Source organism: Chaetura pelagica, unplaced genomic scaffold (genome assembly GCF_000747805.2).
Source record: "Chaetura pelagica isolate M959 unplaced genomic scaffold, ChaPel_1.0 scaffold76, whole genome shotgun sequence".
NCBI lineage: Eukaryota > Metazoa > Chordata > Aves > Apodiformes > Apodidae > Chaetura > Chaetura pelagica.
The window spans coordinates 6391981-6418782 of record NW_009970723.1 but is presented as its reverse complement, the minus strand read 5'-3'; the positions used below and the strand labels follow the sequence as shown (position 1 = coordinate 6418782).

The window sequence follows — 26802 nt, the reverse complement described above, 5'->3', positions numbered from 1 at the left end:
GTAATATATCATATACTTGTCTGATAGGCGTTTTTGTTTTTTTTTTCTTTCTTTTTTTTTTTTTTTCCCCTAGAGGACTCCCAACATTGTAAACATGATTTGCTCCTTTTTGGCAGGGTTGCATGGCACACGTCAAGAAGAAATGATTGATCACAGGCTAACAGACAGAGAATGGGCAGAAGAGTGGAAACACCTTGACCATGTAAGGACTAAATATACTCTTACGTATAATTATCTGAAAGGAGCCCTTCTAAGGTAGAAATCTAAACTTTTTCTTTTAAAACTAATCTGAATCCCTGGACAAGTTTTGAAAACATTGGTGATTAAATCTAGGGGCATGATGTTCCTCATCAGGTAGATCTTATTAGGCCTTGCTGTTCAAATGCATATGGCATTATCCTAAGGATTACAGACTGCCAAAATGGTGGTGGAAACTGCTCCATAAATCCTGGATCTGGGACACGTGACTGTCACAGGTTAATTGAATTTGCACTTAGTTTCTTGGCTCTTCTAACATTTGTAGGCATCAGTTCTGGACCAGACCTCCTGGCCTCTTTGGTGCCATGTGGTATTAGTGGTAGAGCTACAGTCTGTTACGTCTTTTCCTCCTTGTCTTCTCCCTTTCCACCAGAAATGAATATATGTACAGTTCAGGATCACCAGGTAGAAGGTATTGTCATTCTTAAAAGCAAAACAAGGATTTTCCAGCTGTATTTGAAATAATAGGGATAAGAGACTTATTAATTCTTAAAACCCAGGCACTCACCACATTCATCTTTTACTGCCTTTTTTTGTCCCTTTAATGATTTTTTTTTTTTTTTTTTTCTTTCATTACTCTATTCACCACCGTGAATAGCTGTTAAATTGTATAATGGACATGGTGGAAAAAACTAGGCGATCTCTCACCGTGCTACGGCGATGTCAAGAAGCAGACCGGGAGGAGCTCAATTACTGGATACGGCGGTACAGCGATGCGGAAGATTTAAAAAAAGGCGGTAACAGCAGCAGTAGTCATTCCCGACAGCAGAGTCCAGTGAATCCGGATCCAGTTACATTAGGTACAGTATCCTCATTAAAAATTGTCTTGTCGATCCTGTTCCAGCTCAGCTATGTGCAGAGTGAAGTTCGTGTTTGTTTTTCTGATTCGTATTTGGTGACAGTGATGAAATTCACCTCCTTGCTGGCTGTTGAATTAACTATAAGCCCTGTACCCTAATAGTCATGTTTACATGTGAAATGGTTTGGAGGTTTTGATGTTACTGGGTAACTTGCTTTCCATCCAGCAATGCTGGAGAGTGGTGGGGCAGGAGGACAGACTGTCATGGAGGGATGGCAGAGCAGTGAGATGGTTACCGACTCCATCTCCTCCAACTCCCTCTCTTGCCTGCTTGATTAAGGAAATCTGTTGGCATTTCTGGACTGTTAGTACTGTGAAATCAAAGGATTTCACCTTCTGAAATCAAATTACTTAACTTGGACTTAGTCTTTTCTGAGGAAATTAAGGGAGATACAAAGATGTGGGCACTTCTTAGCTGTCTTTCCATTTAAGAAAGAAACAACACTGGGGACACCCAATAGCCATGCACGTAAGATCTTTCTAAGTCTGTGTGCACCACTGCAGCTCACACAGGTTTGTCTGATCTAGTTTGGGTACTGCTTGCTGTGTACTTTACACAGACACACTTGGAGCTGAGCTCAAGCTTCAAAGCCCACTTACAAGGAGTAGTTGGTCTTTCAGACCTGCAGACCTTCACAGTCAGTCACATGGTACCTCGTACAGTGACTTCAAGATAACTCTGCTGTATTAAAAGAAAATATTTTACTTTGTGGATTTTCTGTAGTTTATTAATATGTTGACTTGCTTCTATGCCATCCCTGCTTTTATGGAAGGTGTGGTAAAGAAACACGTCTTAGTAATGTCTTTTTATTTTTGCCTGCTCTTTTGAATAGAAAACAAACTATGATTTATTGTCTTAATATTTATCTTAAACAAAAGATTGTACATATTGAATTCCCTCTACCTAAAATCATCACAGACTGGTCATTAGTAGAACTGAATGTGTATGTTACTTTTCAACTATATTTTATTTACAGTTGTGTTTTCCTTTTGCCCTTAAGAATAACTTGTTAAAGGCAAAACTTATTTAATTGCAAATAGAAAAGCAGAAAAATAAATATAACGCCCTTCCCCTCTTCCTCTTGGTAAATCTCTGGAGTTCTGACTGTAATATTCAGTGCCTCTTGATAACATACCAACATTTTTGTGTGTGTCAAATGATCTGAGTCAATAGCTCTATAAATTAAATGCAGTTAGTGAAAGGAAGAGTTATGAAAATGCTGTTCCCAACTTCACTAATAAGTCTAGTCCCTAGAGGAGCCCTTCTCAGAAAGAAGCATTCAGGTAATGGCTTATATGAATAGTGTTAAATGTAATGTAAAGAAAGACTCGCAAATACATCTGAAATGTCAATCACATCTGCAGCTTCGGGAAGAACAATTGTGAGGAAATCCCTAGATCAAAAGCAGTGGCACCCATCTCTAGTACAGCTACGATGCAAAAAGAACCAGGCCATAGTGCTTGTAAGTAGAGTTGGTACATAAAAAAATGAAAGGAAACTGAGTTTTTATAATTTCCCCAAAGAAATTGGACTTCAAGACATCAGTGAAAACTTCATAGGTGGGTGCCCTGGTGACAGAGGATATAAAGAAGGCAGCGGTGCTGAATGCCTTCTTTGCCTCTGTCTTTACTGCTGCAGACTCTCCCCAGGAGCCCCGGATCCCTAAGGCCCCAGAAGGAGTCAGGACAAAGGAGGAGTTTGCTTTGGTAGATGAGGATTGGGTTAGGGATCAATTAAGCAATCTGGACATCCATAAATCAATGGGTCCAGATGGAATGCACCCGTGGGTGCTGAGGGAGCTCGTGGAAGTCATTGCTAGGGCTGCTCTCCATCATCTTTGGTAAGTCATGGGCAACAGGAGAGGTGCCTGAGGACTGGAGGATAGCAAATGTCACTCCAGTCTACAAGAAGAGCAAGAAGGAGGACCCAGGTAACTATAGATCAGTCAGCCTTACCTCCATCCCTGGAAAGGTGATGGAACAACTTATTCTTGGCACTATCTCTAGGCATATCAAGGATAAGTGGGTCATTAAGAGCAGTCAACATGGTTTTACCAAGGGTAAGTCGTGTTTGACCAGCTTTATAGCCTTCTATGAGGAAGTGACTAGTTGGATAGATGATGGTAGAGCAGTAGACGTGGTTTATCTTGATTTCAGTAAAGCATTTGACACTGTCTCCCACAACATCCTCATAGATATACTGAGGAAGCGTGGTCTTGATGATCAGGTAGTGAGATGGATCGTGAACTGGTTGAAAGGAAGAAGTCAGAGAATTATGGTCAATGGGACAGAATCTAGATGGAGGTCTGTGACTAGTGGAGTCCCTCATGGGTCGGTACTGGGACCAGTGCTGTTCAGTATTTTCATCAACGACCTGGACGAGGGAATAGAGTGTGCCCTCAGCAAGTTTGCTGATGACACTAAACTGGGAGGAGTGACTGACACACCAGAAGGCTGTGCTGCCATTCAGTGAGACCTGGACAGGCTGGAGAGTTGGGCAGGGAGAAACTTGATGAAATTCAACAAGGGCAAGTGTAGAGTCTTGCATCTGGGGAAGAACAGCCCCATGTACCAGTACAGGTTGGGGGCTGACCTGTTGGAGAGCAGTGTATGAGATAGGGACCTGGGGGTCCTGGTAGACAGGAGGATGACCATGAGCCAGCACTGTGCCCTTGTGCCCAAGAAGGCCAATGGCATCCTGGGGTGTATTAGAAAGGGTGTGGTTAGTCGGTCAAGGGAGGTTCTCCTCCGCCTCTATTCTGCCTTGGGGATGCTGCATCTGGAATATTGTGTCCAGTTCTGGGTCCCTCAGTTGAGGGAGGACAGGGAACTGCTTGAAAGAGTCCAGCTCAGAGCCATAAAGATGATTAAAGGAGTGAAACATCTCCCTTATGAGGAAAGGCTGAGGGAGCTGGGCCTCTTTAGCTTGGAGGAGACTGAGGGGTGACCTCATCTTGGCCACAAGGGCACATTGCTGGCTCATGGTCATCCTCCTGTCTATCAGGACCCCCAGGTGCCTTTCACCTACAATGCTGTCCAGCAGGTCAGCCCCCAACCTGTACTGGTACATGATGTTTCTCTTCCCCAAATGCAAAACTCTACACTTGCCCTTATTGAACTTGATAAGAAATGCTTTTATGACTCGACAGGTAAGGAAGAAATATTTTACTTCAGAGTTTATGGAAAGATAATCCTTATATTATGTCAAATCTGGTACTATCTAGTTAAGAAAACGAAAACTCAGAGGTATAATAAAACTGAAGCAGTGTCTTTGAGTCTTGAGACACTGTTGTGCTTAGGGCTTTTTATTTTAGTTTTGAAAAGTTCCTCCACTTTTTTAATTAAAGTGCTACAACATGTAAATATTGGGTTTTGCTGCAGGGTTTCTAAATGTCAGTGTTTTTCCTTTCTACTTTTTTTTTTTCTTTTTAAAACAAGGTAATTCACCCTTTAAATCCATCTTGTCATCTCCACTAGCAAGAGGGTAAAAAGGGACCATATGGCTACCTTATCTTTGTTTCTTTACAATTAAAATGTCATCACTGAATTGGTAAGTTCTCACTATAAACATTATTCCACAGTCTTGTGCTTGCTGAAAAACTGAGCTGAAATTTAGCATGGTTGGAGTCCAAAAGAAATTTATGAAAATTCTGGTCATCATTTTGAACCAGCAGACCTTTTTTTTTTTTTTTGCATCCCTGCAAATCATGTTGAGCTGGACAAGTTCACAATCTCTGATCGATATTTTTCTGTTGATACTTTAAATTAAGAAATCAAATTAAATATTTGATCATTTCTTTTAATGCAGTGTAATCCAATACACACATTAGCCAGCTACAACAGGTTACAAGCTCTTATTATTCTCTGAGAGAGTGTTGAAAGTAAGACAGGTCCATTCTTTTCAGTCTGAATAATACATGTTTATGAAAGTCTAAAAATGACTCAGACTTTATATATATTCATTTGATAAATTGTGATGGTCTATGAAGTGAATAATACATCATCTGACTCCTCCATTTCTGCTGAAGAATTTCAGTACTACATACTGCAGCAGGCCTGCAACTTTCATCCTAATAGTGAATAATTACACATATCAGACGATGTATACTGAAATACACACAGTCGGATAAATTAAAGATGAGGGTTCTTCAACATCGTGGGTTATAAACAAGATCTATAACCTTACTGAGTGCAGCTGTGGCTCTAGATAAGTAGTGTAGGTACACACATCAGAAAGTCTGCAGTGATGTTGGTATTTTGTGTCTGTTGAATTTATCGGAATGGAAATCTTGCAAAACAGAGTTTGAAATCTCCAACTGAAGAATGCCAATACCTGCAGGATTTGCCCGAGGAAGCCAGGATTCTCAGAAGGATCTGAATTTGTGAAAAACACATAGGTTAGCCATTTCTTAATACATTTTAAAATGTTAACCCTTTCAGAGCTAGTTTAGGTTTTATCAAAGGTTGTTCACCTTCATGCTTTCACAGTTAGCCAGAGTGTTCCTCCTGATATATGTCTGTTCATGCTGCGGTTATAAAATCTTTGCCATTTGCAGATAATCAGCATTGCTGTGATATGCATGATATTCTCAATGTGAGCTAATGGGAATGCTGTGAATATCACAGTAACATTTAAAACTTGTAACTCTAGTATGTAAAGCCTCTGTAATACTGGTCACTGGTGATATTAAGTATTGCTCTTTATCCACTTGCTGCACAGGAGGTTTGGGCTAGATTGTGGTGTACTCAATTGCATGCTGTTAGATAGGGCTGCAGTAGGTTTGTATTCTCAGTATTTATTTCTAATTAATTGTTCCTTGGGACTAGGATCACTTTTATACCACCCTTGTTACTCTTGTGCTTTTCAAAATAACTCATAAGTGGCATAAAAGAGAAATCTGACATGGTGAGTTATTGGGAGTTTGATGTTTGTTGAGGATTATTATTCAGTAATACACTACCTGTGTGGTTTTCCTTTTCTTATTCTTTTAAAATGAGAATACAATTATATTTTAAATGCAATTTCATATGTGTTCAAGGAGTGTTATAATAGCAACAAAAATGTATTAGGGGGCAAAGACATACATAAGAATACTTGAAACCCCTCAACAAGATTTGCAAGGTAGTCTCATTCAGTATTAAACTTCTCCAGATTTATATCTATATATTCTATTCATTGGAAAGGCCCACTTTTAAGCTTGACTCTTACAAAGAAGGCAGTGGTTATTTATTCCTCTGGGAAATTTATTCCCTGCATCCCACCAATTGTGTTAGATTTTATTATAGGGCAGAATGAAGAATACATCCATATGAAAAGCATATATATACATATAAAAGTGTAGGTATTGCATGTAGTGCATGGCATGTTACATGCAGCTTTTCTTATGCTTGAGCCCTAGTGTTCACTGTGGCATATAGGGCATTTGTCAGCTGCCAGTATTTTCATAAATTCATAGAATCATAGAATCCTAGGGGTTGGAAGGGACCTCGAAAGATCAAAATTCATTCTAAAAGGTCCCTAAAAGATCAGTTGTTCATCTCTGTTTCTTATTATTTTGTTATTATAGGCTTTGGTGTCATTGTCCAGGGGTAAACACTTCCATTCTCTTATATTTTCAACCCATCTTTGTTCCTTATTTCCAAACATGAATCAGACTTTTTGACAGTTCTGAACACATCTTTTCCTTTTAAGTTTTTGTATTCTGTTCTCTTGGGTTTGGTCTGTATTATTGTATAAGAATTAACCTCCTTTATTTGATCCTAACTTTTTATGTCAGTTTCACTTCCCAGGCCCATGTTTACTACTGCTCTCATAACTTCATATCTCTCCCTCTCAGTACTTTAAGAACCTATTTTCTTTATCTTTAAACCATGAAAAATAAGCAGTCTACAGGATATTTGCTGGACACCAGAAACCTGTTTGATCAATTAACTCTTGATTCTTATGGTTGAATGTGTTCTTGAACTAAATAATCAGGGCCCATATGGAACATGGCATGATATTGTGACTATAGGATTTTTTTGTGTGTGTGTCAATGCTTTCTTTCTTATTAATAAACATATCCAGAATAATGTAAAAAATGCTTTTCCTATATATTTTGGCAAAAATGTATTACCTTGTTCAGTGGTATTCAGCAGAATATGAGGTTTGAAACTGAGACTAATTGTTTTTTTCCTCATGTGTATTCTTACATGCCAGCAGCCTTATTGCTGAAAAGTGGATTTCAGATTAAAAAAAAACCCCAAAATTTAAAAAGAATCTTCAATTTCAAAATCCATTTTATTTTACTTCCTACAGGCAGAGAGGTTGGAACTGAATGATCTTTATATGGTCTCTTCTAAGCCAAACCATTAATTACTCTCATATTTATGTGCTTTTTATATTCCTTTTTGGGCTTTTCCATATAGTTTAGTAGGAACCAGACTGGTTATCAATAAGTTCTTTCAAACCATGCCTTTCCATGAATTTCCGTTAAATTCAGTAGTGTGCATCCTTTTCTTCTGCATGATAACACTGTTACGTTTTTACCATTAACAAATCTGTGTTATGTCTGACATGTAAAGATTTTTCTGATATCCTTTTCTGAAAGAGCTGCCTTGTCACTTCAGGTTATTCCTAATGTTGTCTGATTTAATTCCATTTCCTTCCAGGCAGAATTTATTTTGACTTCTAGGAACTGCTGTCAGTCCTTTAATATAGTGCATTCTTCCTCATTATGGCTTTTTTTTGTTTGTTTTACATTTAGTGTTTTAGGTACTTCACTTGATCATGTTCCTCTTGGTTTAAATTTGCTAGACATCCAAAGTGAAGGTCTTTTTGTGTTTTTGTTTAAGTGAGCAAGTTTTGTGATTTTTAATCTGAAGGATGCTTCCCCTTAAAAATAATACTAATGTAAGACTTACATCTTTTGGTAACATCCTGTAGTTTAGACCCCAAAGAAGATTGTTTTCATGGACTCATCACCACTGACTAAACAATAGCCATGTTAATAATACTTTTCTTGCTTGCAAAATATGGTTTCTATTATTTTCATAAGTGCTTCTTGTCTTTTTTTGTGTGCCATTCCAAACTATGGGAAAGTCTCTCACAAGCTCTTGATTTAATTCTTTTTGCAGAGGATTTCTTCTCTCATGTAAATAATTTGTGGTTGGAATAAGAGCTTCATTGATGTTTATGTTTTGGAAATTTTAACAATTAGCTGGCAATCTGGTAATTTATGTCATTGAATTCCATTTTTGGAAAGTCATGTGTACCAAAAAATCATCTCCACATCTCTTTATTTTTAATGCTAAGTACCATGGTAAAGGCTTAAATCAATTTTTATGATTCACTTGCAGTGGATGGTACCTTAAGCAGCAGACCAGACAACTCAACACAAAGTCAATTAATACAACAAATCCCTTGTTTTGCCATATTTGGAGTCTGGTTGTATCTTTTCCTGCAAGTATTGAAGAAGAGTAGATAAGAGTTTTGATTTTTCACCTTGAGTTTTACTGAGCTTTCAAGCAGTGTTTTCGGCTGCCGCTTCTGTCCCTGACTGAGCTGGCACTGTGCCTGTAAGACTAAAAGCCTTCAAGGGATGAAAGAAGTGTACACAATGATATGTGTCATCTCCAGAATCATATGAGCAGAATGATACTGAGGATTTTCCCATTTTCAGCATCAGGTCTGAAGTCCTCTGTCATGTTGATTAAACCCACATAAATAGTAAGCGGTTTTGCAGAATCTTGCACACACATTTACATACACACACCCATCAGTTTATGCTTGAGAGGTGTGAAGTTCTGCCTACAAAAATCCTGTTTATTTTCATCCCATACTACAATGACAAACAGAAGAGCTGGGGAAATCCACTCAGCTGCCTGTTGGATGGGAAGATTTAGTCCACCCATCTCCACTCCTCCTCCTCCCCCCCGCCCTACACTGTGCAGTTTCATGTGCTAGGAACTGCAGCTCTGGAGCAGTGCACAGGGACTGGGATTCCCTAGTCTCTGTGTACCTGTGTTAGCTGTCTGAAATAGCAAATATCATCTTGGAATTTATTTAAGGTTCTGTAGCCTACTGTGTATAAATACTACTGCATGCATATGTGTGGTGGTATAAAAAATAATTTGCAAAATCAATTGATACATCTTTTTCTTAAAAATACTACTTCTTGACCAAGTTATCAAAGAATATCTTTGAGATACAAAAATATTTAGTAAAAACTAGTATGGCACGTGAGCTTTTGGGGTGTTTAGGACAACAAACATGATGTTTAATACCTAGTAGCACGTCTAATAAGATGCAAACTGTGTCTCTAATAAATCAAGTTATTTTATTTTGGCAATTGAGGTATATCACATAGGCAATAGTAGTCAAGACAGTGAACTTATCTTTATGGGTTTTTTTGGTTTTATTTCTCTTCTATTACTCTGAAAATCAGTTTTTAAAATGTATTTGAAAAGAGCAGCTTTTCATCTGCTGAGAATCTGTATGCTAAACTTCAGCCCAAAGTGAATTTTCTTTCTGCATTGTCTGATCCTGCGTCTTTGAAGTCCTTGTGAAAGGGATCTTGCTGATTTCAGAGCTCTTAGTCTCAGGCCTAGAGGTTAAACCCTTTAAAAAAAAAAAAAAAAAAAAAAAAAAAAAAGGAAGTGGGGGAAAGAGCTGTCAAAATGTGGTTGAAATATATGGGTGAATTACAAGCTTCAGCACCAGTGAGCTGAAGTGAGCTGCCAGTTTGGCAGCATATGTATTTGAAGGCTTAACCTAAAGTTAAAGGTTTTGTTTTTCAAACTTGTGCAACTACAGTTGCCATCATGGGCTCACATATAGGAAAGTGTAGCTCTGAACATGTAGAAACACCCCTTTCATTTTGTGTGGACAGCTTATTTGATCACTGGAATGACATCTTGGCTTTTATCCCTGCTCGTCAGTAGCCATTCTGTTTTCACAGAGCAGAAGTGCCAAGTGTGAACTGTTGCCCTCTTTCTTTTCCTTTTCATAAACATAATGACAAGGATGAAGCACGTCACTCCCTCAGCTGGTCTCTCAAAGCCAGCCTTAAAAGCGTGGAAACTGTCATGTAGAGTTGACTTCAGACACTGTAATATAAAAATAAAGTGAACTAGTCCCAGCTTGGTTTAGGATAAGACATTCAAGTCCTGTACGTTGATCTGGTCTATCTGATATCTGTGAGCTATGGCCAGGGCACCTGTTTTTATTTTGAATTTAAAAAAAAACCTATTTGTGATTTTTTTTTTTTTTTTCTAAACCGTAAATAAAGGGAAAATGTATTTCTCTAAGCCTTGTTCTCAACAAGCAAGCATTGCTTACGATGCTCTTTCTTTTTCTTCCACACCCCCTCCTCCTGCAGAATCGCATCGGGAATTCCTTCACAGGCCTGCATCTGGATATGTGCCAGAGGAGATCTGGAAGAAAGCTGGTAAGAACTGTTTAAAAACACTAACTTAGTCTTCTGGCAGCTGTGTGCAGTTGTTAATGCACTGATGTTAGGAATGAGAGGAGGAGGGGAAAAAAAAAAAAAGAAGAAAAGAAAAAAAAGGCTTGATAAAACAAGAATAAATTTTGTTTAATAATCTTAAACTGGAACTGATCAGAATATAAAATAATTTTTATAATAGAAGCTTCTGCTTTTATGGTTAGGGGATATCAATAGTTCCACTAAGGACCCCTATTTTCAGGGCTTATAATGGTTTCAGGATGAAACTTAATATTTTAAAGTTTCATTCTGTTAGCAATTTTTAAAAAATGAAGTTGTGGGGGGACTTTTTTTTTCTTTCTTTTTTTTTTTTTAAAGGCTCTAAGATTCTTACCTAGTTACATTGAGAATTCCCAGAGGAGAGGAAGAAACCTAAGTGTACCTGTTGAAAAAAACCTTTAGCTATGCAATGTAACCCTTCCTTAATTTAAAAAAAAGATTTTGTGCCTGGCAGCTCCCAGTGAAGTCTGTGCTTATAAACTTGAAAAGCTTTCAGTGAAGTAGGCAAGATCGCGTCTCTGCAGCTGCTCTGGGTGGTTGCTCAGGCATCTTCCCCAAGCTTGGGAAGCACCATGAGCAGGTGTTGTGGTTGTGCAGTCATTTCTTCAACACTTCGAAACTACCTGAGCACAGGAGTTTCTTGGTGAGGATCCTGTTACAGTGCTGGAGCTAAACTTTTGCTCTTTTGATGTTGATATCAGAGCCTCTCTTGTTTTCAGAGTGGCCAGGATGTAGCTCTTGAACTTCAGCAAGGTAGTTGAGCTTCTTTTTATACACTCATGCACACACCCCTCTTTTGAACACCTGTATAACCATGAAGTGCACTGCAGCTGTCTGGACAGGAGTTAATGATTAAATGGCAAATATGAGCAGTTTTGATATTTTCTGATCAAATCTCCTGTAACTGCTTGCTGCTTCTTGGTATATTTTAAACTAGATCTAGAACATATATGTAAAAATGTTCTGCTGGCGTATTTTTGGATCAAACAAGAAGTTGTATTGTTTGTGTGATGTGGGTTTATCATGTAAAGTCTACATTTGTTAATATGTAAATTAATATTTTTGGAACTGCTGTGGTTTATATGAAAAATAGCAAAAACAAACTGCACGTCTTTCTTTCTCCAAGGAAAGTGTAGCGTTTGAAACTCAATGCTCTTTTGTACCCAAAAGTATTCTTATAATTTGTTTTGCCATATTTATATTAACTTCTTAAACAAAAAGTAAGAAGAAAACCTGCAGTCCCAGGAAATCTCAGTAAGAAGAACATTATTCAGCAGAATTTCAGCAATTTCATTCTATTTATAACATTTAGGTGATGTCAGGTAATTTATGACTTCTGTATGCAGTGCAGAAGAAAAGTAGTTTCATCATAATCTAGCAATGCAAATTAATCAAAGCTCTCGGCCTGAGCTCTAAAAGAGGATGTATGTTCACATTGTTTATATCCACATAGTGTATAGTGTACAGGAGCTGTGTCATGTCATCTTGTGTACACATATGTCATCAGCTCCTTTGGAACAAAGTTTTTTCCTTTGGACCCATTTCCAGTCTTAGCTTTCATGCTGATACGATTTACATCAGTTTCCTTGTATTAACTGAGAATGTCTGTGAATTGGAGAACAAACTAAGTCTGACTCTCTACAGGATTCACACCTGTATCTGTTACTAAAGGTAGTAAAACCTCAGAGAGCATACTGCTTTTCATAAATCACAGGCCTTCATTTTTAGGAGGGTGCACTGAAGTAGGAGGTCTCCACAATTTCATCATCAGTTCAAGCTGTGCAGGTGCATTTCAGCTTTTTAAGAATAGGTCTCTAGTGCCATTTGGGATGCTCTGTAGTTTCCTGCCTGGACCACAACTGCTAGTCAAGAAGGCTGCAAATCTCACAAGTAATTTCTTCTGGCTCAGTATGGATATGTTAGCGTCTCAAATGCCTGTAAAGATCAATGTGTGAGCAGCTCAATAAAGTATAAAAGTCTGATTGGGATGCAGAATTCATTGTACTGAAGGAATTTGGCATAAAAATGGTTAATAAGCCATGTCAAAAGCACATGAAAAAGGGTTTCACTTAAAACTTTTGGAGTTTTATAGACTCCAGCACTATTCTTTAAATATACCAAGTTAAATGTGTGCTTTTGTGATTGTTGGAGCAAGCACTTAGTGTGCAGCATCTTGTGAATTAAAGCCATGTAAACCTAATTCAGTGGAAAGTCATCTGTGTCCTGATTCATCTCATTGAATTTTGGGTATATAGATGAAGAGTCCAAGCTAAGTTCTTGGTGTTCATCAATAGCCAAGAGTTAGGCAGGCATGTGAAGAGCATCAGTCAGATCACAGGTTGGATGACATGCTCTCTGGAAATACCTAATCCTCTTTATTAAATGCTGAGGCAAACCCAGGCCTACTGTGGGCTGCTGCCTGAGCTTCTTTCTGTGCCATGAGGAAACTGTCTTCTAGCCATCTCTTATCACAAGGCCCACTTACTGTTCATGGCAGTTCTGGACTGGAGTTACTCAAGTTACTGCAGTTAAGTTCTGGAGTTACCGAACACTGGTGGAATGACCATACTTTGTTATAAAAAGCCAGTAAAGACCCTGCACATTCTCCAGGGGAGTTCTTAGAAAGAAATTGAGCATTTTGGAGTATGAAGCTGATAAAAATTGCATCACCATCTCCCAGTGACCTTCTTTGCCAGGGTCAGCCTGAGTGTGAGATGATGTAAAATGTCATGGTGGTACAGGTGGCACCCCTACCCACCATCTCTCCTTTTTCATCATGTTGGCTGAGGAGGGTGACCAGGAGCTGGTTGGTGAATCATGTTGGGTTATATACAGGAGTGAATGATACGTTGAGTACATTTTCTGAGTCAGCTCCAAGGACCTCTGATCACACTGAGTAACAGCTATTCCACACAGGCTGTTTGCTCCTTGGAGCTTCTGTCATGAGTTAGTGCTACTCAAAGAGAAGAAAGATTTAAATTGCATTCCTAAAAAGACAGAGCTAGTTTATGCCAAGAATGCTTAGCATTAGTCGGAAAATACAGCATATAAAAATAAAATAGAGCATGGATATACATGCATCTTAGATATTTGTTTTTAAAAATTCCATATCCCATGTTTTCTGATACTAGAATCTAATTATTCTTCCTTTCTCTGGAAAAACAGAGAACGGAAGAGTGCTGGTATCATTCTTGGTCTTCATAGCTCAGCATTGTTAAGGGAAATAAATCTTCACTGTCACTCATAACTTTTTCTGCAAATATATTTCAGTTTTTATTGTTATCTGAAACTGTAAAGCCTGCCACATTCCTATAAAATATGTGTAGGTACTGGAAACATTTATTTTGAGAAGATGTGCCAAGAATCAGTGATAGGAAATTGTGTCTATTTTATTTAGTTAATCATTACTTCATACAGTAGTGAAATGGTACATTTTGACAAAAAAAAAATGTTGCTTTTCAACTATGTTTTTTCACACTTAGTGTATCACTACACAAATTCTGCTGTCAAAGGTAGTGAAATCTAATCCATAGTTTATGCCAGTTAAGAAGCAGTCCTTTTTCATCAACATATGGCCCCAGGAGCACATTTAGCACCTTCACACTCTTAGAAGCTTTGCATAAAAACTTGTGCAATACAGAAGAATATAAGGTTCAATTTATGTATTTGAACTGAAAAGAAAGTGATTTTGTAGGATGAGAAACTATAAAATTAAAAGTTTCTGTAAAAGCTTGGGAGTGTTCTGCATCTGTCTTATAATAGTTTAAACTGGCATTTCTAACTACTGCAAGCACCTCAACGCAAGAGTGAATTTATATGATGTAATGAAAGTGCATCATGGCATACAAAGATAATTTCTATTCATAGGATATATAAGCAAAAATACAGATTTTCTCAAAGAAATCCACTTTGTTAATAACAGCAGTTCATAGACACAAAACGTCTGTATTTAAGTTGCCTCATTTTTATGAAAATGGCAATAAAATTGCATCTGTATATTTGCCTGTGTATATTTCTTTTCTCACGATCAGTGAATGTTTGCAGTTGGTAATAAATATTCAAGCACCTTGCAAATGTCCTACCAGTTCCCTTTGCTGATCTGTGTGTGCCTGTGGGACTAGAACAGGAATGCATAATTTAAATATAAATTGCCTGATTTGCATATACAATTAGACTAGCTGCAGCTTTGATCGTAAGCAAAAATTATTGTCCTGTATTGCCACTTAGATAGAATTTTAATTCACCTTGAATATTCAAAGTAAATTAAGGCTTGGCTGTATGGTTGAAGGGTATGATTTTTTTTCTTCTCCTGAGTCTTTCCCCTAAACAACATTTATGGTAGGGTAATATAAGGGCATATTTTCAGCCTCATAAAAACAAAGACATAAGTTTTATCTCTGAATTCCCTTCCCTCAAGAACTTCAGTTGAAACATCTCTCGCAGACATGCACACATGTAATACACACACACACAGAATAACAGAACTCTACTTTCATTTTAATTAATTCCATTTTAGCCAGTGCATGGCTTAAAGTGAAGTTGCTTAATAACTGAAAATGGTGGCTTAACATAGTCTTTATTTTTTTAAATAACAAGTGCATAGCTATGAAACATAAAAACTCAAGACAGATACTGACTTAGTGTCAAGACTTCGGTCTGTGTGCGTGTGCATTCATGCAAAGACATGGGCTAAATACATGGCCTAAAACTCAGACCCGTAACACGGTTGTAATACTTAGATTTTAATCTACAGTAAAACGTTTTTTATTAGAAATCTATGTTTTTAATTAAACAGAACATTTAATTAAGGTGGGTTTTAAGTGGATGAAACAATTAAGTGCAAACACTTGAATGAAACATGTCATAATTAGTTTTAATAGAGTGTTAATTTGTAGTAGGTTTGCCAAGTTAATAATTACTGCTTATTAAATTTTCGATTAATCATTGTCATTTTGCTTTGAATAAAGATGAAAATTAGATAAACTAATTCAGAGGGAGGATGGTTTCCTTGTTAATTAGAGCAGTTAATTAAAAAAAAAAAAAGTACTCGTTTTAGTTGTCAATTAAAAGATTGTTCATTAGTAAAATCTTTGCACTCTTCCTGCGTCAAAACCCAAATAACTAATTTGTGACATCCGTGTTTTCTGGAATAAAAGATACGATGCAAGTATATACTGAAGAAACTGCTGATACTGACTTAGTTATTTTACAAGACACACAAAGGTTTGAATTTAATGAAGCTTTGTGCCCCTGCTCGGTGCTAATTGTGCACTGAGGCCTTCCTGGCTGTGGCGTGCTCGAGAGCTCTGTGGAGCCAGGAAGTTGAGCCTTCACAGGGTAAACATGGGTTTGAAGGAGAGATCAAGAGGTCAAATAAATGTCCATAAACAAATTTTAATTTTGGCTCATAAAATTGCATGTCCAGGAAAAGATTTTAGACCAGTGATTTAAAAATTTTAAATAAACTTTTGGAGTTTTTTTTAACATCATGTATTTATTCATTAACATATGGAAAAAATTGTTAATACCTATAAATCGTACTTGAATTTCCAGAGCTTAAAGATACATTTTTTAAAAAGTCTTGCATACTATGTCTTAAATAATACATTTTGCCAAAGATATCCATAAACCTGTTGTCTCTCAAATCAAATTTTCCAAGTAAAATGTTAGAAGAGATTGAAAAAATAACACATGAGAGATTGGAAATGTCTCTGCTTAAAGAAGTACTGACTATGAAACAAAATAGCAAGAATCACCTCAAGTATTAGAGACTTGTGAGAGCTTTTGGTGCTGATGGGAAAGTAAAGAAGCACCTGGGTGGTCCTGAAGAGTCTTGAGGACCAAGGTTTCCTCTGTGTCTTCTTCAAAATGAAGGCTCTCTATATGATACTACAGCACCTGCTTCATATCACACATCAGTCCTATGTAGGCCTGTGCCCAACGTCCTGTGCTGACGAAGTTTTCTACCCTCTTTGTAGAGGAAGCTGTCAATGAAGTAAAGCGTCAGGCGATGGCCGAGCTGCAGAAGGCCGTGTCGGAGGCGGAGCGGAAAGCTCACGACATGATCACTTCAGAGAGAGCTAAGATGGAGCGCACTGTCGCCGAAGCCAAGCGCCAGGCTGCAGAGGATGCACTAGCTGTTATCAATCAGCAGGAGGATTCAAGCGAGGTAAGGGCTTTGCTGAGCAGGCCTCAGCTGTGGCTGCAAACCGTAGGTCCACCTGGGCTGACTTAATCTGATGACACAGGCCACTGGTGTGACCTCAGGGTTCATCACCCACTGTTAATTGCTCACACAGAATCATAGCATGCCAGTTTGGAAGGGACCTCAAGGATCATCTGGTCCACCCTTTCTAGGTAATAATATAGTTTAAATGAGATGGCCCAGCACCCTGTCAAGCTGAGTCTTAAAACTGTCCAATGTAGGGGAATCCACCACTTTCTCTGGGAGACTATTCCAGTGTCTAACTGTTCCCATAGTGAAAAAATTTATTCTGGAGTCCAGTTGGTATCTCCCCAGGACTAACTTGTACCTGTTACCCCATATCTTTTCCATGCGACTCCTTGTAAAAAAAATGTCTTCATCTTATTGCAAGCTGTCCTTTAAGTGCTGAAACATAATAAGGTCTACCCAAAGCCTTCTTTTCTCAAGGTCAAACAAGCCCAGTTCTCTCAGCCTTTCCTCATATGACAGGTCCTCCAGTGCTCTGATCATCTTCCTGGCCCTTCTCTGGACTCTTTGGATGCAAATTTCAGGCACATGCTGAGCTCTGAATTTCCTTGGCTATGTTGTAATCTGAGCCCAAAATAAACTGGTGAACTCACCTTTTAACTGCAGCTCAGGGTTCTTATGTAGCTTTTCAGTAGCTTTATTTTAAAGCTCTTCAAACTGCCATATTGAAGTGAAGCAGTCTTCTTACTGAAGTTGCTTGGTGGAAAATATTTCACACTGAAATCTAATTTAATCAAATAAATTATCATTTAAGAGATCGTAGAGTGAGATGGCTAAAAGCTTATCTGGGGAAAGTGTGGGATGTAGAACCGATTAGGAAAAGATGATAACTCCTGTAGAACAGAATGCAAATGTAGATTTGCAAGTGTTTACTTTATTTTGAATATGTTGCTTTGACTGCAGGGAATATTTGAGAGTTGAGAAGTGGGCAAACAGCATTTGGAAGGGAGAAAAATAGGCTGGAAGAGGAACAAAGAGTAAAGCAAAACAATGTTAGCAATTGATTTACTTTCAGACCTGAGAATGCCTTGGGTCCAGGACATCCAGCAGCATGACTAGCTGGAAACTTGGAGTGGAAAACCAGTGTGTGTGTGACCAGTGCTGCAGCAGTCTAGATAGCAATTAAATTTTACATCTGTTACAGAAGAGCAACCTCCTAAGTTAAAATTGCCCTTAAAGAAACACAAAGAAGTGACATCAGTTAGAAGTTGAGTGTGATCTTCAGCTCTCAAGGCCACTGAAATAAAAGAACATTACTTTCATGAAGTATACATTGTTCTTGTACTAACATCTTGGCTGTAGTATAACTACTTTATAATATAAATTCTAAATTGTAGGGAGTTGGAAAAAGAGTGGATAACGATACCTGTTGTGTAGAGATACGTGTTTGTACACTAGTGTCAAAGCACTTTTCATGGGCTGAATGGGCAGCATTGTTGAAGAGTCACTTAAGTTGAAAAATGCAGATGAGCTAGCTGCAGCATACTGAGAAAACTGGCAAAAATCATGAGCAGATAGTCATGCTGCAGTATGCACCCATAATTTGAGGGGAGCGTAAGATTTTAATTCATACCAGGCTTCTCTGGAGATGAAAGACCATTGTGGGATCACTGAATGCCCAGAGTTTCTCCTTAATGTGTAGCAGATGAATAACAAGGAGACAAAAGGAATTGATTTTCAGCATCTGAAAGTTTCTCAGGAAGAAAGAGACTAGGGGAAGTGTATGTACCCTTTAAGCACTATCTGTTCCATTGTAAATTAAATGAGACATAAATCCAATTTATTGGCATTTTGTATCTGAGATACTCAAGGACATTTTTCCTGCACTATGTTGATAGAAAGGGCATTTGTCTGACTTTGCATCTTTAAAGAGCTGTCATTCATGTGTATATGTATACAAGAGGCTCCTATTGTAAAAATCAAAATTCCAAAGCCATTACCTTTGGAGGAAACAGCAAATTAAATCTGTTTAGTGAACTGATATTGGTGTAGGCAGGACAGAGAGGTAGTGCTTAATGTGCCAATACATATATACAGCTCATTGTTCCACAAGCAAATGTGCATCCAAAGGAGCATGTAGAGAGTTTGTGTGTTGTAGTTCTCTTCTGAGCAGTCATAGCTTTGGAAAAGGCTGTATAACAACAGACATCTACATCTCCACAAGAGCTGTTTTCGAGGTTATTCAGTTCTTGGAAACAGGACTTTTTTTAAAAAAGGCAAAAAAAATATTTTCATTCTAATGAAGGGTTCATACCCTTGCAGATGTTCTCAGGGCTGACACTGAGCCTCCTGGACCTGGACTAAACTACATACTTGGGAGCTATTTAAAATAAAATCCAGTGGCCTGGTCCCTCAGCTTTCACCCCTGTCATCATGAGTGGCACATCAGGGGGACTGTTTTGAGGTGAAAAATGCACAGTAAACCTGCAGGGACAGCTCAAGTTTACTCAGTTTGTGTTTACAGATGCTTGGTTAATTGTGAAGGGAGATGACAGTGATACTTATTTGAGAGTTAAATGTGTCCATTAAGTTTTGCAATTAGTTCCTCTTCGGCTTCTGATTATGTCAAACTCCAAACACTTAGGGGCAACGCTTCTCACAATTACCTGTTAATTTAGGCTGTCCATTTTTTTTATAACTCCTGTAAGAATGGACCAGACTTTTTCTTCATCTTTAGGGACATGAGATCAGTTTGCCAGTGTTTGAAAAGTGCTTCTCTGGAGATGAAAATTTGTGTTTATTTGAGATCAAGGAATAAAACACCACATTTGCTTTGGTGTTCATTATCTCTCAGGCTGAGAGCATAGCTCCTCATTTGTCTTGGTTGAAGTCTCCATAAACTTCTCTCTTTACAACTTTCAGCAGAACACTTCCAGCAATGTAGATTCCTGTGTACTAAAGCCACTGGAGTGATTTTTCCAAGGCTCTAACATTTCCAGTATAGGCTAGTATATAATCTCCATGTAGTTCCTGAGATAAAATTTTTCTCCCATGAGTGTCATTTGTTCTTTTGGCTGTGGAAACTATGAATGGAGATGAGAATTTGGCACCAGATTTCTAACATATCAGATACAATTTCCTCTGATCCCAGCCACTCCCTGTTTATTGGCAGGATTTGTCTCTTACAGCCCTTCATTTGTTATTCAGTAAAATGCAACCTGGACCTAGCTGAGGCTTCTTGGAGCTGCTCTGGTGTGAGAACTTTGTGGCATGATTTCTATTGCAGTCATCTCCAGAGTTCAAAGTACAGAGTTCAAAGTAGTAACCAGTACTAAAACTCAAGAATATTTTTTTATAATTTTAAGACCATACGTAGTCTTCTCATCCAAGAACTTCCAGAGGTCTCACAAAAAGAAGTAGACTGGTTTGTTTTGGTTTTGGTTTAATATATTTGTTGCTTTTGTTGTGGGTTTCATGGGGTTTTTTTCTTATTTTGTTTGGGGATTTTTTTTATTTTTTTTTATTTTATTTTTTTGCTTTGTTTTTAACCCAGAAAAAGTAGCATCTCTGGCTGCAAGACTGTCTGCAAGAAAACAGTGAAACTGAACATGTTGACTGACTGAAGCAAAATAAAGGGGGCTTAGGACAGTGAGAGAACTAATAGGGGAGGTATGATATTTGGAAGCATCTTGAATTTTAAGTGGTCTGCAATATTTTGAGAATAACAGCATAGTATAGTTTTAATTTCTTACCCTGACCTGGTCCATTGTTGAACTATTGTTCTTTGCTTATATTTGAATCTTTAGTATGATTTAATTTGCAGTGCCACTGTTTCAGTGTCTGCACAGTTACTTTCTAAAGATTTACACAGTTTGTCAACAAAAGCCCTTGCAACTGACCAGAACTTGTTCATTATTTTGGTTACTATAATGAGAGATTGGTTGAAGACCAGCGAACAGAGCACACTGCTGTTGGAAAGAAAAGAAAAGGAAAGGAGAAGGCCTACCTGTCTGCAGGGCTGTTCTCGAAGCACAAGTTATTTCTTTACCAGTTTTTCCTTGCAGTTGCTTGACAAAAGATGACCCATTCATCAGTAGTTGACTTGGCTAAGTACAGAAATATGTGTGAGCATCCTGCTCTTCAATGACTGCTGTCCTTGCTTTGGCTGCAATGTACTGTTGTGCAACTAAATTTCAATAGTAAGGGTGAACATCTTAGCAAAGAGACTGGCTGCCCAGATTGTAGGAAAGTGGGGCGGTAGTGGGGAGGGGTGGGCTGTGGAAATCATCAAAACATCTGTCTTTCTGCTCTGGTATAAAATGCCACTGAAAAAATCTGACACTTGGTGTTCTTCCTCACTTTTGAGTAACTCGGGGGCTGGGGACATGGAAGGAACACAAATGTTTCAGTTCTCTCTACTTAAAGCAGATGCTGACATCTGCTCAGATAAAACATGTAACTCTTTTAAGAGATGTGTAATTTTATGGCTTGTTTATATTGCAGCAGTTTATGTTGTATGTGAATATCACACTTACCTGACATTTTGAAGACAGCTGGGTTTGGTCTCTGCTGACCGATCCATTGAGACCAGGACTGTGCCAGCAAACCTGACTGAGCATCAGATGCTGTGATTCAAGCAAGCCTGGTTTTTAGCCTGGTTTTAAATTTAATACATATGTCAGTTAATGTTTAATTTTTTTGGCTGGGCATCTCTTCGAAAGTAGCACATCATCCCCTGCAGTGGTGGGTGGTACAGAGCCATGTGTTCTGCACAGGATCAGCCCAGATGTGATGTGAACATTGGCACTGCCCCAGACTGCTAAGCTAAGCCCTGCTAGCCAGCTTGTATGGCTCTTCGGATGCTGCTCTGCACTTCTGTTTTCAGGATTTAGCTTCTCTCATGCTGACTTGTATGAACATAGACATCCTTCACACAATAAACAGTGGTTTGGACAAGCCTGCAGCCTTCAGTGGTAGGTGTAACTTTACTAGAAGCATCTAAAGTTTTGAATATCTTTTTATGGAGCGCTGCATTTTGACACAGTGTGGGAATTTCCAAAGTACCGATGTGTGTTGCCCTGTGTAAAAGGTCTTAGGTAGAATCTTCATAAACAACTTTGTTGTTTTTTTTGCACTGGTGTTCAGTGGCTCATACAGTCCTCATTTACGCCACTGTGGTTTCAGTGGTTTCTAGATGTTCTTTTTCTTGTGGTTAGCAGTGATAGAGTTTTGGATGCCATGGGCATTGCAGAACTGGGAAAAATCTGGGTTCTTTGTACTTAGCCATGCTTCCTTTCCTGGTAAGCTGGGAAATACAGAAATTTGTCAAAGATGACATGACAGAGCAATGTTTGACACTGTATTACAGCATTTCAGAGTTCATAATCTCTTTAACATGTCACAGTCCATTTGGGATTCTTTTTCTTCTTTAAGCCAGCTCTACACTGATTCTCAACTGGAGATGTCAGAGGGAAGCAAAGATTCAATTGTGGTTAAATGTTCAAAGATTAAAGCAAAGGGATGGGCAAAACCATAGACAAGTAGGTGTCCTGGTACTGGAGACCACAGAAATGGAGACAATTTATTTTTAAGAATTTTCATGATGGCAAACAGGTTTCTGAATTCTTCTGTTTGAAGATGGGCGCTTAAGTGTATAAGAAATATGTCTGACCTAAGATAAGGCTCTGACCTAAGACTTGATTTCCATGTCAGTTGAAAGAAGAGGATGAAATATGATCAGTGGCTTAGATTCGGAGCAAGATTCCCATCTGGTGTAATTTAGCCCAATTTCATTGAATTAATCCATTTTAAAGGGAGTGAAGTTAAATTAAATTATATATTCTAAGTCTCTGGCCTTTTGTATAACCTCACTGCCTCACAGGAAAATCAATGCAGAGTTAAACTGTAATCCGGTCCTCCTCATAGTTTTAGCTACATCTGGAACTCTATAAAACATGAGCTGGAAGTGCAGTATAGTAGGTCTCTATCTAAAGATAGAGAAGCTATACCAAGAGAGGCTTTGAGAGATCTGCTACTCTCTTCCTCAATGCTTGATCAAGTCTAGCTGTAGCATTCGTGTAAGATACCTGCTTTCTTATGCTTTCATGATGGAGTTTCTGCAGTGCCTCTAAGCAATTTGTGCCTGTCCTTAAAAAAATGTCTTATGGCATCTCTTTACAGTTTTTCTTGAAGATGTTTGATCCTGTTCATTGTGTAGGTGCCTGTTTCACTGCAGTAGCTTCTAAGATGTTTGGCTCCTACTGTCCTCTGTCACACTACTGTCTCACCTTAGTTTTAACAATCTCAGTTGAATCTGTTCTCATAACTTGTGTTTGTCCAGCCTTGGATTATTCTGGCTGCTTTTCTCAGTCTTATTTGTCTTATTTGCTATATTTGAATTGTGTACTCCAGGTTGAGTCTTCCCAGTGCTTAGGAGGTGGAGAGTCTCAACTCAGGTGCTAAGTCCTGCTCATATGCCCTCATATGATGATTGCCACCTTGTCACCAACAACACATGACAAGGGGTAATGGATTAAAACTGGAAGAGGAGAGATTTATTTTAGACAGGTTTCTGAATTCTTCTGTTTGAAGATGGGCGCTTAAGTGTATAAGAAATATGTCTGACCTAAGATAAGGCTCTGACCTAAGACTTGATTTCCATGTCAGTTGAAAGAAGAGGATGAAATATGATCAGTGGCTTAGATTCGGAGCAAGATTCCCATCTGGTGTAATTTAGCCCAATTTCATTGAATTAATCCATTTTAAAGGGAGTGAAGTTAAATTAAATTATATATTCTAAGTCTCTGGCCTTTTGTATAACCTCACTGCCTCACAGGAAAATCAATGCAGAGTTAAACTGTAATCCGGTCCTCCTCATAGTTTTAGCTACATCTGGAACTCTATAAAACATGAGCTGGAAGTGCAGTATAGTAGGTCTCTATCTAAAGATAGAGAAGCTATACCAAGAGAGGCTTTGAGAGATCTGCTACTCTCTTCCTCAATGCTTGATCAAGTCTAGCTGTAGCATTCGTGTAAGATACCTGCTTTCTTATGCTTTCATGATGGAGTTTCTGCAGTGCCTCTAAGCAATTTGTGCCTGTCCTTAAAAAAATGTCTTATGGCATCTCTTTACAGTTTTTCTTGAAGATGTTTGATCCTGTTCATTGTGTAGGTGCCTGTTTCACTGCAGTAGCTTCTAAGATGTTTGGCTCCTACTGTCCTCTGTCACACTACTGTCTCACCTTAGTTTTAACAATCTCAGTTGAATCTGTTCTCATAACTTGTGTTTGTCCAGCCTTGGATTATTCTGGCTGCTTTTCTCAGTCTTATTTGTCTTATTTGCTATATTTGAATTGTGTACTCCAGGTTGAGTCTTCCCAGTGCTTAGGAGGTGGAGAGTCTCAACTCAGGTGCTAAGTCCTGCTCATATGCCCTCATATGATGATTGCCACCTTGTCACCAACAACACATGACAAGGGGTAATGGATTAAAACTGGAAGAGGAGAGATTTATTTTAGACATTAGGAGGAAATTATTCACTATGAGGGTGGTAAGACTGTAGAACAAGTTGCCCAGGGAGGTTGTGGAAGCCCTCTCCCTGGAAGTGTAGGCCAAGTTGGATGGGGCTCAGAGCAACCTGATATAGTGGGAGGTCTCCCTGCCAGTGCAGGGGGGGTTGGATCTAGATGATCTTTAAGGTCCTTTCCAGCCCAAATAATTCCATGATTCTATGATATTTTGGTCCCCTGTTATCTAAGGTGCTGTCTACACAGTTCAGCCAGGGTGCTCTATTTTGCTGGTACCGACTAGAACTCCCCAAGAGGGAAGATACCTTGACCATGCTTGATCTGATAGTGAGCTCAAGCCCTGTCCATGATATCTGGATCAATCGGAAATATGTGAGCAGGGGTACACAAAGCACAGCCCAAGCCATAAACTGGCATCTCGACCCTGGGGTTTTTTTGGTAGAGTTTGTGCTCTGGAGCTATCAGGCAGCAACGTGAACAAAAGCATCTGTTGTCAAACGCTGTGGTGCATGAGCCTGTTTGTTGCTGCTGGTTTTCACTACTCACACATGGGAAGGAGCAACGAATGGCCACAATGGTGAGGACTGTAGAGGACAGGGAGTTCTGTGAGTCAAATCGAGCTGCTATCACAATGCAAGCTCCCTGTGACATGTGTGCTTGTTCATGCTAATTTACACTGTGGTAATTTTTGAATGCAAGAAGTTATTGCATAAATGTGAGCTGTAAAATTTGTTTTGAAATTCTTGTATTTTATTTGCTTTTATTCCCATAATTACACTAAAGCTGTAATGACCTGTTAAATTAGAAATAATATGTCCAATGGACAAAATCACGTACCAGACAATGTAGGACACAGGAAGTAATAATGTAAGGAGCCAGCTTAGTGTATTGTCACTTCATTAAAATCTTGCACTTGTATACCACTTTTCATGTTCCATACAAGCTGATAGTTAATTAATGATTATTTTAATAAGGAAGTTGAACCAATACTGTTTAAATTACTGTTTCCTGACATCAATACAGATCTTGTGGTAAGATACCGAAATACTGTACAGTCGTTCTGGTCATGTCTGGAGACAATTTTGTCTGTGCAGATAGTCCTTCCCCCAAAGGGGAAGCAAAATGAAGATTCCCCACAAGTTGGTCTATATTAACTGAATAGGTAACTGAATAGAAAAAGTGTGATATCCTCATAATACATCCAGCACAATTCAAGCACATGCTTCAATGTTGCAATTGGATCTGCACAGGGCAGGGATTCCTACCCCAGGGCACGTGCTCACTGACTTCAGCATTGTTCCCTGTGGGGAAAAGTGTCTTTTCAGAAAAGTTTGCATGGGGAGATTTTGTACATGTGTATTTGTTTTCAGAGGAGGGGATAAAAGGAGATATGGGCTAACACCAGGGCTGGCAATTTAGCAGGAAACAAATAGCTAGGAGGTCAGGAGGTGTGGCAGTAGGTGGAAATTCTGTGCAGGCACAATTGGAGCAGAATGACACCATATTTACCCATCACAGTGTGAGCATCAAGCTGGTAAAATGAAACTTTCACAAGTATGATGCTACTGTTGAGAAATATTAGTATACCAAAAGAAGAAGAATCCAGGTTTATCACAATTTGTTCTGTTTCTGGTCAGTAGGATGAGGCATTGGATCACTCTGAAATGCTAATAGAACCATGTCCCAGTCATTTTGGTGTTTGTGTAAATATGTCTGTGTACTCGTGTTCATGTATAGTGTTCTGTATTACTTATAGTTATTTTTCATTGTGGAGATGAAAGGTCTTTTAAAGAAAAGGTGTTCAAGAATAGTACAGCTATCAATTTCCAAAGGTGGTTTTACCTCTCCAGCACTGAACAGAGCTTCACATGAGCAAAACGAGCCTGAAACAATGAATTTTGAATCAAAACCAGGTGATGCCAGACAAGGAGTCTGAATTCCCAACATTTAACTACCAGAAACATCTGTTTCTGTGTGTTGGTAATTCCACCTTTTTTAAAAAGTGTTTTTAAAGATGGGAGCAATTTTATGACTTAAAAAAACCAAACCAAAACAAACAAAAAAACCCAAAAACCAACCAACACATGTATCTGTAATTACCTGGTTTAGTCTGTGTGTTTAATCAGTATGAATTGAGAATGCCACGTACATTTCATTTCAGTCTCAAAGAGCAATTGAGCACTGGACAGTTACTGTTCCCCCATCTGCTAGTATGTGTCTATGCCAAAAAACCCCCAACAAACAAAACCCAAAAAACAGATCTAACTAACCAAAAAAACCAAAACAAAAACTAACCAGCAAAAAGGGGGAGGATGGGACTAACACATGGATCTTTTCTAAAGTAGCCACTTGACTCTGATTAAATGTCTAATTTCCTTAAAATATTGTTTTGGATTTAGGTCTTTGTTTGATTCTGAAATTGCGAATTTTTATTTTTTTATTTTTTTTTTTAATGTAGTTGAGGAATATCACTTCAAGATTGGCTGCATTCCAGCATCCAGC

At 38.5% G+C, this 26802-nt stretch overlaps 1 protein-coding gene across 2 annotated transcripts in view; it reads left to right on the top strand.

Moving 5' to 3' along the window:
• The window catches only part of RUNX1T1 (runt-related transcription factor 1; translocated to, 1 (cyclin D-related)), a 94605-nt gene that overhangs the window by 65898 nt on the left and 1905 nt on the right, over positions 1–26802 (top strand). For both annotated transcript variants that reach the window (XM_010006424.1, XM_010006426.1), the window contains exons 7-10: positions 117–202; positions 857–1058; positions 10477–10545; positions 16581–16771. In XM_010006424.1, the coding sequence (XP_010004726.1) occupies positions 117–202; positions 857–1058; positions 10477–10545; positions 16581–16771 (548 nt within the window). The remainder of the gene's footprint in view (positions 1–116; positions 203–856; positions 1059–10476; positions 10546–16580; positions 16772–26802) is intronic.